Source organism: Sorghum bicolor, chromosome 7 (genome assembly GCF_000003195.3).
Source record: "Sorghum bicolor cultivar BTx623 chromosome 7, Sorghum_bicolor_NCBIv3, whole genome shotgun sequence".
Lineage (NCBI taxonomy): Eukaryota > Viridiplantae > Streptophyta > Magnoliopsida > Poales > Poaceae > Sorghum > Sorghum bicolor.
In genome coordinates this window covers 14,273,678-14,285,774 of record NC_012876.2, presented here as the reverse complement: position 1 = coordinate 14,285,774, position 12,097 = coordinate 14,273,678, and the positions used below count along the sequence as shown (strand labels likewise).

At 44.5% G+C, this 12,097-nt stretch overlaps 1 protein-coding gene across 1 annotated transcript in view; it reads right to left on the bottom strand.

Annotated features, from left to right (window-relative positions):
• The window catches only part of LOC110437227 (translation initiation factor IF-2-like), a 53,915-nt gene that overhangs the window by 25,559 nt on the left and 16,259 nt on the right, over window positions 1–12,097 (bottom strand). Inside the window, exons 3-5 of the mRNA XM_021465603.1 lie at window positions 1,078–1,172; window positions 497–657; window positions 105–172 (exon numbers count right to left, since the gene is read on the bottom strand). Coding sequence (XP_021321278.1) covers window positions 105–172; window positions 497–657; window positions 1,078–1,172 — 324 coding nt within the window. The remainder of the gene's footprint in view (window positions 1–104; window positions 173–496; window positions 658–1,077; window positions 1,173–12,097) is intronic.

The following is a 12,097-nucleotide window of genomic DNA, read 5'->3' as shown; positions in this document are numbered from 1 at the left end:
CATTTCCGGTACTTCGCCGTCTTCATCGCGCCCTGCAAGACAGAGTATATGTCGAACGCAGGAACACTACACATAGTTGTCGAGCAGCACACAGGACCACTTACCTTAACCTCGTCCACGAGACGCTTAGCCGCGCGTTCCACCCTCGCGGCCTCCTCCGTCTCCACAAGCTCTTCATGTCCAATGAAGTGGTCCCCGCGTTGGCGCCACACGTAGACGTGCTGTCGGCCATCGCGGGGACGACCCTGGATCTCCTCCACGTCGTCGTCAGAGGCCTCCTGGGGCTCCTCGTTTGCCGCACGGCCTCCGGCTGCGGTCGAGGGCATTACTGGCCCCTGGTCTAGTCCAGGGGAGCCCACGGGCGAAGAGGCCCCTGCTCGGGGCGGTGTCGGGACCCTCCCTTCTTCGGCTGGAGTCGTCGGGACTCTGCCCTCCTCCTCTGCAAGAGTACTCGGGGGAGGGGTCCTTGCTGCCTCCCCATCCCTAGGTGGAGTGCCTGCGGCGGCACTCGCCGGGGCAGATTGTCCCTCGGCGTCTGTAGCAGCGGCTGTCGCCGCAGGCTGGTCTGTGGCCTGTGGCGCAGCGTCTTCAGCAACGGCAGCAGGCTTGGACGTCCTCTGCTCTGTGACTTGGTCGGGGTTGACGTCCGACGCCGCGCTAAACAAAAAAGCAGCATTTTCAGCAAAAAAAATGCGCCAAGTACGAAAGACGAACACTTACAGGTCTGATCGACGGTGGGTCGCGGTGAACCTGCTCCTAGCCCTTCCGGTCGGCGCCTGTGCCCCCGTTTCTGCGACGCGTGGCGTAGGAGGGTCGCTGGCCACCCGATCAGTAGTGGCCGGCGCACTGTCCGAACGGCTACGAGGCCTTCGGACCAGCGACGGTGCGGCCTCCTCCTCGTCGTCGTCGTCGGTGATCCGGACGAGCCGACGGCGCTTTGGCGCCTGGCTGCTCTCTGCCGGCAGCGTCGGCGCAGGTGAGGGATCTGCCGCCAATGGCCTTTTCCCCGCCGCTCTCTCCTCGGTGGTCAGGACGGGGCGGTCCTGCTCCTCCTCACTGCTGGTGTACCGAGCACACCGAGCAGCGTCATCCTCCGGCGGGTCCTCCCCCGTGGGATTCTCCATCCCAGGTGCCAGTGATACATATACCGTGCACCTGTCAACATCGCCGATCTACAACAGTCATAAAGACGAGTCAGCAGCAAGAAAGAACAAAAATCAAGGAGGCACAACCAGAAATTAACATTACCTTAGGGGCTGGTCACCCCAGCTTGAAAGCTGGCACCCGATCATTACCACGGATAAAGCTCCCGTCAGCAAAGTTGAACAACTCGCTCAACAACTGCTGCACCTCCGCCTTCTCCAGGATCTCAGGAGTCATCCTGGTCGGGTCTTGGCTTCCAGCGTACTCGTACGCCGAGTGCACCCTCTTCTGGCAGGGCATCACCCGACGACAAATGAAGTTGCCGACCACACCTAGCCCGTCCAAGCGCGACCAGTCGATCAGCTTCATGAGGTCCGCTACCTGGCCGGCGAACTCTGGGCGGTCGGTCCAACTGACCCTCTTCTCGGGGATGTACCCCACGTCGCAGAACGTGGAGCTGCCCGGCTCTTCCCTAACGTAGAACCACTTCCTGTACCATTCGGTCAGGGAAGTGTTCCACGGGCAGTTTAGGTAACGGTTCTTCATTCCGTCATGGAGATTGAGGTATACTCCACCTGCAATCTTGGAGCCTCCAACCGCTCCCTTCTTCCTTAAACAAAAAAGATAACGAAAGAGATCGAAGTGCGGCTCTATGCCAACATAGGCCTCGCACAGGTGGATAAAGGTGGAGATGAGAAGGATTGAGTTCGGGTGCAAATTGCAAATCCCGATCTCATAATACAAAAGAAGCCCCTGAAGAAAAGGATGAACAGGAACCCCAAAACCCCTCTTAAGGAAATCCTCGAACACTACGATCTCACCGGCACGGGGGGTCAGGGTAGCTTTCCCCCTCCGGCGCCCTCCAGCCGCCGAGCTCGGGGCTGTGCAGTAGCCCCATATCTACGAGGTCACTGAGGGACTTTGCAGTGCTGCGGGATTTCTTCCATTCCTTGGCCATCAGCTCGGCCCTCTTCTTGGAGTCGCTCTTCGCCATTGGAGATGCGGGAGTGGTTTTGAGCTAGGAGGGTGTAGGTGATTGAAGAAGGCAAGAGTGGAAGGTTTGAAGGCAATGGCAGGGTAAGCAATGCGGGGGTGATGTCAGGATTTTATAAACCACAGCTCCACCCCTCCCACTTCCCGCATTCTTGGGAAGTGGGCGCGCCCAACGGCAGACGCGGCGCTTCGGTTTCCCATGATTATCGACAATTAATGCGGCGGAGTTTTCGTACAAATTGATGGTTTCTTTTTCTCAAACCGCGCAAAGGGCGGCTGCACAGTTACCAGGTGCAACTTTTCACGCAACAATCTGACATTTCGTCAGGAGGTCTCGTCACGTCAATCATTTATGTGGTAAGATTTTTTCAAAATAAAAAGACAAAAATTGGTAGAGAGTCAACAATTCAAAGACTGCACCGACCACTGAGCACTTGATGCTCGGGGACTGGTCGCCCAGTCTATCAACTCAAAAATTCAAAGACTGCACCGACCACCGAGCACTTGATGCTCGGGGACTGGTCGCCCAGTCTACCAACTTGGAACTTCAAGGAATGCACCGACCACCGTGCACTTGATGCTCGGGTACTGGTCATCAAGTTTGTTGGGGCCGCACCGACCACTGAGCGCTTGATGCTCGGGGACTGGTCGTCTAGTCTATTAGTTCGGTAATCTGCGGGATGTATCGATCTCCGAGTGTTGTACACCCGGGGACTGCTTGACCAGCTCGTCAAATTGATACAGTACTAAACGAGTATGAGATGCTCGGGGACTGGATAATTTTAATTTTTTAGACCTTGCTACAAGGTTCATACTTCGCCTTCCAGCAAGCTCGGGGACTACATCGGTACGATGCATCTGGCGATGCATCTCACATTTAAAGTTATTTTGAGGATTTTTCTTTTGACCCTGGCACCACGTGACTACGTCACCCGCTACCAGGCTCGGGGACTAAGTGGGCACACTTCACCTTGCGGTGAATTTGCTTGCCTTTTTGGAGGACTCTACTTTTCAAGAAAGTAAAGTGGGCACACTTCACCGAAAAAGAAATATTTTTTCTCAAGAGCACCATGCATTCTTCGAACAATTGGCTTCTTCGATGATGATGTTGATCGAATATCTTTAGATTTGATCAAAATACTGTTGCGATTATTTGGGCAATTTTCATAATGATTGGAGACGTCAAGTTTCATTGGTCGAAGAAGCTCAAGGCGGTGTGTTACTTCACAATACATGGTGCTCGGGGACTAGCTGTGGGGGTATAAACCCCTATACCCTTACGGCTAGACTTGGGCCAGGAAGCTTGGCCCATTACGAGACAAGTTTAAGGCTTGACCCAACAGCTTGGAGTTTCGCGCAAGGAAACTAGACGTGGAAATCAAGCAGGATTCTAGTCGGTTAGAATAGGAATTGATATCGAACTATCTATGGCAATTGTAACCGACTAGGATTAGCTTCCAGATCTGTAACCCTGCCCTCCGAACTATATAAGGAGAGGCAAGGGACTGCCCTAGGACAAGTTATTCTCTCAACACAAATCAATACAATCAGACGCAGGACGTAGGTATTACGCCAACTCGACGGCCAAACCTGGATAAAAAGCTTGTTCGTGTCTTGCGTCACCATCGAGTTCATAGTTTGCGCACCGTCTACCGATAAACTACTACCGTGGGTATACCCTAAGGTAGACTGCCGACCAGCTTTCGTCGACAGGGATAGCTGGACATCCTTTTGCATAAAAGCTTAAACCACTAGAATATATCTATAAAGCCCCTTGCTTTTATTTAGCTCAAGTTCAAGTAGCATTACCTATCATCTAGGTTAGCACCTGTACTATTGCAAACAGTTATTTCAATATGATAGTACCATATCACATAGCAGTTATTTTTCATCACATCACATAACCACAGTGTTCCATAGTCCATACTACGAGGACATGGCTCAAGTCAAGTGCTCACTATCTAGAAGCGATGGCGATTAGAATCGATTTCTAACCAGCTGGCAAGTTATTCTCTACACAAACCACACTCACTGATCAAGTGAGCTACATATCACCATATTACACTATCCAGGACAAATTCGCGAGTTCGACAGGCACTGCCCATACCAGAGGACTGTTCCGGTGACCGAGGTATCCAAGGTATACCAAGGTTGCGCGCCGCTCCCTTGTCGTTCTCCTCAACCATCACCAATACAACACGTACATCGGGACGATTCCCGGCCCGAATAGTGTTCAGGCTTCACGGTCGGAAAGACTTATCCTTCCAGCTAAGTGTGGAGCATGCGTTCAACATGACAAGAAGGCCATCAATGATTGGTCCTTAATCAACACAGGTAGACCCACTATGGTCCAACACCCCATAACACTCTGCTCGGACTCAGTTTCTTTTCCACACTTGGTTATTTTCCATGGTAGCATCAAACAGCTAAACCTTTTTGGTAACCACCTATATCTTGCAGGTGACAGGAAATCACCTCACTTCTATCGGGCTAGGCAAGCTAAGCATAGACTTCGGCCTACACTACTTAGGACAGGGTAGGTATATTGGTGGTAAAATCAAGGAATAACTTATGCATCAACGGTGTCAAGCAACTCCTATAACTTAATGCAACAGAGTAAACCATCATAATATAACAAAGTAAGTTAGCGGAAATTAGGGAGACTTAGAATGCTCTGGGGCTTGCCTCTCTTGAAGGTGCTAGGCCTATGATTGGGGCACTCCTGCAGCTCTTCTTCCAGCTCTTGTCCTTCCGAAAGTCCCTACACTGGGGTCTCCTCCTGCTCCACGGACTCTACTTCGTTCTCCTGCGAGCCTATATGATGCATATGCGCAAATAAGCGGAGGTGCAAGATGCTCGAGGTGCAGTAGTATGCAAGTGAAGGCAAGACAATCATGATATGATGCTTATTGAGTATGTGCAGATCTCCTCTCCACTAGAGAAGGGTCATGATAGATGAAACAAGGAACTACTACTAAGTAGTCAACATCATCCAAGAACATGTAACTTAAACAACCCATCTATTGCATTCTCTTCTACAAGCTACATAGTGCTTCAAAGATACACCAAACCCATTCTATTCTATCTATTTCATGCATAACAAGGGTTTAATTATTTATTACTTATTAGGCTTACATCAGTAGCATATAGTTCTGTGCTTCAATAAATTCTACAAAAATTACAGCATGCCACAGATCAAATATAAGGCCTACCACCAAATTTTCATAGAATTTGGGAAAGTAACATGGCCCACACAAAATTCACAAGTTTACTACTATAATTAAGGGAAAATACTATGCTCATGCAAAAGTGTCACATAACAGATTTCATATTTTTCTAAATTACTTAATAACATAAGAAAGGCTCACAAAAATTTCTAGATTAATTGCATGATGAATTGATTTATTAAAAATCATAAACCACTGCCATGCAAGTATTTAAATCAACATAAATTAATTAATATAGCAAATATTGTGTTAATCATTTTTTCCAGCAGCCACTCAGTCATGCAAAGCTAGTTAAACAAGAATCATAATTTTTTGACATATATTCTATTCTCTATGCATTTTCTATGAAATAGCATTTACATGTGTTAAATAAATCTACACAGAAAAGATATTCAAACATAACATGCAATGGTACCAAACTGTAGATCTTGATTTATAGAGCATGCCAAAATTTGTTTCACTATTTTTGGAGCCCTGGAACTCAAGTGATGAAATTTACAAACTTCAAATTTTTTCTAGAAAACATTTATAAAACAAAAACTGACTCAAAACGCTATGCGCACCCTGGATCTACTCCTCAGACCCGTGGGTCAGCCGACCCCACTGGTCAGACACTCAGGGTGTCTGCAGCCACTGACCGGTCGAAAACTCGCCGTCGGCGAGGTCTCCGGCGAGGCCAAGGGCACCAACGGATTCCCCGACGCGAGACGAATCGAACCGTACCCCTCTCGATGCCTATCGAGTATCGGAGACAGCTCGTTGTCGAGCATGGCGGACACGGCGGCGCTGCTCGACGTGGTCTGGCCAGCTTCGACTGGTAGAGCGCAAGCCGAGAGAGGGAAAAGGTTCGTGAGGGCAAGGCGAAGCTAAAGCGCTCGGAATCGAGGCCAATGGCGGAGGGAAAAGGGAGAGCCACATGAGCTGAGAGTTCGCCGGAGTTAGAGCTCGCTCTGGTGAGCTCTCGCGGCCAGGTCGGGCTTACTGAGGTGGGTTGAGCGTGTGCGCTGGGTGCAGGGTGGCGAGACAAGGTCAACGGTGGCCTCGAATTCGAAGGAGAGGGTCGGAGGAGCGAGATGAAGGAGCTTCGTGCCTCGGCGGCGATGGCAGGATGGCGGCGCTGCCGCTGCTGCTGCTGCAAGCGTGAGAGGGTGAGAGCAAGCGAGAAGGAGCACAAATGAGAGGGAGAGGCGAGGCGGGAGCGGTAGAGGGGTCCTGGTGTCTGACCGGACGCTGTCGCAGCGTCGCATGGCCACCACGCGGCATGCCGGCTCGCCACGGCAGCACCGGCGCTGCCGTCGCACGTGCGGGGGCGAGGGGAGGGATAAACAGGGAGGCAAGCCGAGCTGGCTTCGGCTGATGGGTCAGAAGCGAGGCTGTGGCCCGCTAACGCCCCTGCCCTTTTCTCTTTTTTTGAATTTCTTTTTCCAATAATTATGCAAACCCATTTTTGAGTATTCCAAAGTCGTTTTCAGCTTTTGTCCCAAAAACAAAAGTTGTCCCAAATAAAATTATGTACAACTTTGCTTTAAGGTGCAACTCAAAATTCTAAATATAATTTAAATTACAAATTAAAACTTTGTTCTACGTTTAAATAAATCCATTTTTGTGGATTTTTGAAATAACATAAATTCTCAATTTCTAGAGCTCCAAAGATTTCACAAAATTATTCTTAATTCATCTAAAACATAAACCAACCAAATTTGGCATCACAACAATTTTAAAAGCAAGCATGATATTTGAGCACAATTAAATCTATTGAAAACATGCACATAAAATCACATTAAAGTCACTTTATGCACATATGATGAAATGCTCATGCCCATGCTTTATGAAAATGCTTATGTATGATTTATGAGACTTAATGTATGCTTAACACCTAGGGTGTTACAATATGCAAATCCTAAGGCAGTGGAGGAACTGACATAGAAGCATGCCTCTATCTAGATGTAGGCTAGGATGGCTGACCCACTTCTCAGGTAGATGGGCCCCTCCTTCGGTGGTTTGCTGTTGGTATAAATTAACTGCACACCTTTACATAAGATTTAAGTAAGATCATCCGCAAGCACACAGATATTGTACCAATGTCATATTTTACATGGGGGTTTTAAATATCGTATCCACAGGGAAGGTCTATATGTAGGACTTATAACTATAATTTATACTATTGATGTGAATGGTAAACCATAACTAGAATCCTATCATAACAGGGATAAGTCACTTGATAAAAGATATAAGATAAATAATGATCAGTCATCATAAATAGATAAATATCAGAGCTCTTCTAGTCAAAGTAATAGCTAGCCAATGGATAAACTAAGGAATAAATACTAAGGTAATTCTATAACTACGTCAATGAATAACTCTAATTAGTGCAATTACATTCATTGTTAAGTCAGCACTATATCATAATCACATGCAAAGAGGCATCAACTAATGAGGGTTTTAAGACGCAACCGTCACCTCCTTCGCGACCGCGCCCAAGCTAGTCCTACGTAAGGGGGGTGGACTACAGAGGAACCAACGCAGCTGTGACCTGCGCGGACTACCACACGACCCGGCATGTCAAGGTGCCCTTGCAGATAAAGAAAATATCTAGACACCACGTCTACATATTGTCTACCATCTACCCACCAATTGGTTGGGTAAACGCTATACGAGCGGTTACATGAATTCAATAAGATCAAACCAACTATCCTAGACATATAATCAAAGTAGACAATGACTATTGCAATTAATAATATATAAGAGATTAAGAAAATATTGCCTGAATCATAATATTGAATACAATAAGAGAAAGGTACTAGAACTATACTGAACTTCGCGCTCCAGATAGACGCCACAGGCTCTGGATCCCGCTAAAGAACTAGAACTCTTCTACTTCTAATCTAACTAGGCTAAAACTATGAACTAGAGAGGCTCTGATGAACTAGAAAAGGCTCTTGATGAATGGATCTCCAAATGACTTGATGCCTTCAGAGAGGGGGTCTGCCCCTTTATTTATAGCCCGGTGGGATCGACGTGCGCCGCAGGATCAAACCGACTTAACCAAGGGCCAAGATGACTCCGGGTTTCCTCCGGGGTCTTCCAGAGTCTTCCTACGTCCCGTTCGTGATCTTTTTCGTGGCGGATAAGTTTTCTGGTAAATATGCACTTGAATCTCTCTTTTCAGCTTTTCTAGAAATAGGCCCTGAAAAATATAGAATATGCAAAACTCATGGAAATTGTTAGTTTAAACCCTAGACTAGTGTGTTTTCATGTTCTCTTTCGGGTTTAAAGTTCTAATAATAGTTGACGTTATCGACCGTCAACAATTCCCCCAAGCTTACCTTTTGCCAGTCCCTTGGCAAAACAAGCCGAAGCAGTATATGTATTTGGATCAAGAGTTGCTACAATGTTTTCATTCTTTCCAAGTACACATGCTCCCAAACAAAGATTCTCCTCCGGATTAGTTAATAACTGCTCTAATCTTCAAACTTACCCGTTTTACCCTTAACCATGGGGTTTCATAACTTTTGCATGAGTTTTGAGCAATCAGAAGACAGAACAATGAGGTCAAGCACTATGTCTCAAATTCTTTGCAGAACCATTATTCCGGAGTTTTTATAAGTTTTCAGAATAAAACTCAGAGCTTAATTGTATGACACCCTCAAGTCTCTCAATGTATGTGGTATTTATGGTTCTCTCTTGAGGCATTAATGATGCTATGCCTCCTATAACTAAAGGTATATATGGTTGAGCTTATAGGAGTGTCAATAACAAGGATAGGCATACTTGCAATGCATGTATTGTAAAGTCAACTAATGGATCCATAGAGAATCGAGGCATACAATCCAACCAAGGTGTGCATGTGTATGGAATATGGTGGATAGGTGCATTTCTGGTATTTGTGGCTAATTTATATTTCTACTTTTGCTCTTTGAGGATAGATCTATCTTTTGATCTCGGAACTTTTCGCGAGAAAGCATGGGCTATCTTTATTTATTATTATTATTTTTTTTATTCAGGGAGGCGGGCATCTAGTACCCATTGTTTTAATTACTGGGACAATTGTCCATCTTTTACTCCCTTTTCTTATTTTATATTTCTGCATAGCCACATCTATCCTTTGAATACAATAAATGATTAGAGAGGTAATAATAAGAACTTTGGGCATTTATGGTGGGCTTTATCCTATGGGTATGGTTTATTTTTGTGTCCTCTCCCAATGTAGGAGGAGAACATGATTGATGGATATGGAGTGGAGTGATTGCAATTACTCCTAGTGTGGGAATAATGCATATGTGGACTAGAGTGTGTACGTGATCTTGGTTTTAAAAGCATGACAAGACTCTCGTAAGGTATACTACAAAGGTTGACTGAACTCAATGTAAAGCAAGTAGCATAAATGTGCAAAAGTTTTCCTAACTCTAGATGTATATTATATATGGCTTTTGTAGGAATTCATACTTGTCATACAAGAGCTCATCATGTAAATTTTAGGTTTCCAAAATAAATCTCTAGAACTTAGTAATACTAGGAATAAGATAAATAGCAGCTCAGACTATCAATGATCATATCAACCAACTACCTAGACTTAGCTCAAACTTATGCCTCCACAAGTTGCAGGTTTCGAGTAAACCTTCAAATTAAAACAGTCATGTCCAAAACTCGAGAGAATCTACTGTTGGAATCTAGGTACTTGTAAAGAATTACAATAGAGCAACTATTCATCATCCCCAAGACAAAATTTTAATGTTCATTAATTTTTTTGTTTAGCTCTAGTTTAGACTGATTCTAAACAGACTCTGACACTTAACTAATTATAAACTCACAAAAAGACTCTATGACTTGTGGACCTTCATGTGCCCACATATTTTTGGTATTTTTATGAATATGTAGACTCGATAATTGGTTAGGTATAATTACCTGATAACTAGGGGATGCTCCTCCCCCAAGCTAGATGGTTGCAATATCTGATGTAGACGTCCTCCTAAGTGAGCTAACCAGTAGCGGACCTGGTGGGTGCCACTGATAGACTCTCTCCTTGCTATGATGTTATTCCTGCACAAATACTCTCCACAAAGAGAAACCAAAACTCGAGGCTCGAATTTGTTAATGGTTAGTGGTCAACCAAAGAGTAATAAATCACCTTTATGAGCTAGTTTTATTGTTGTCTAATTTAAATAGGATTTCAATTTTCTCTTATTTTTGAATTTTCTATTTATGATGCAGGAGTTTAAATATGAATGCTATATATATACTTATTTTATGCCACCACAGTGGATGTTCCTTTGGAAAATACCATAGGGTTTCCACATGGGGCTTGTGATGCCACGAGTAATGTAGCAAATATTTTTGTTGTTTCTATATCTTTTAGTGTGTAAACAAAGTTATGCTACTAGATAAATTACAAATACATTTAAAGAGATAACTACCATTCTAACCTTATAGCTAGGGTATGGAATTTAAAGTCTACCGATAGGACTTAGATAGAGGAACACTTACTCAGGGGTTCATTGTTTGAGGTAATCTCAGCCAACTTCCCGTTTCGTGGTGATGCCGCATGTGCCTTTCTTCCATCTCGTTTATGTCTCTTTTGCTTCTTTCTTTTCTGGCTCTAGCTCTTCAACTTTATTCTCTTTATCCTAGCTTCTAACCATGCTGATAATTAGGGGATGCTCTCCCCCAAGCTAGATGTTTGCTTATGGTAGATCGTTGAAGCTGAGTGGTGCTCATGGAGGAGCTCATGCTTATAAGAGCAAGCGTTGCCTGGAATACATTAATCTCATCACCCAAGAAGTTACTTCATTCATACAGGGGTAGCTGTATGTTAGAAAGGTGTACTTCAAGTGATGAAGATGAAGATTCTTTGGTAAGCTGGATCTTGGAGTCATCCTGCAGAAAGCTCTCACAAAACACCAAAACTCGTGGAACAGTATTAGGATAAAATATTAATGATTACCGTTTTTAGGGGATTGGGTGTTGTGGTGGTTTCAAAGTATTTTTAAGACAACAGTATTACAGCATGATGCTCAGTTACTATTTTTTTGGATTTTATGGGTTTATATGCATAAAGTGCAGATGCATGATATATTTTTTTATTCTATACGCCACCACAGTGAGAACTCCTACAACTTTTACACTACAAGGGTTTCACATGGAGCTTAATATTTTTTTAAGATGCATGAATGTAGCCTAATGCAAGACTATTTATTTTTCTTATTTCTTTGCATTGCCAATATAGAAAAGTAAACATACTAAAGAGAAATTAACTCATACAATGTAAGGAAGTAGATATAGATAACTACTGATGTTACCCTATGGCGAAGGTTCGAAGTTTTTAGTCCTTCGAACTGGACTTCTCCTTGAGTACTTTGAGTTGCTCTTGAGGGTAAGGATTAAGGTGGTGCCTCTACTAGTGGCTCCCAATAGTGGTGCCACCTCGTTTCTTTCTGTTGTAGGCGTCTCAAAGCCAATCTTATGTGCATCATTATAACTAGTTGAAAACCTTCATAAAGACAAGGTAGAGATCAAGTGCATGGGCTCTGTTGGTGGAGAAAACACCAACAGAACTAGAAATTTATTTATCCTCTAATCTTGGGCACAATAAGATTGATATTATTCATATTGTTCATTCCTATCATGGGTGAGAGGACCAGAAGTATAAATATGATATTTCAACTTGTGAGATAAAGAGTAAAGTTACTTAACCATTAGAAAGGCTATTCATCTTTATAATATATCAAGAATAATAG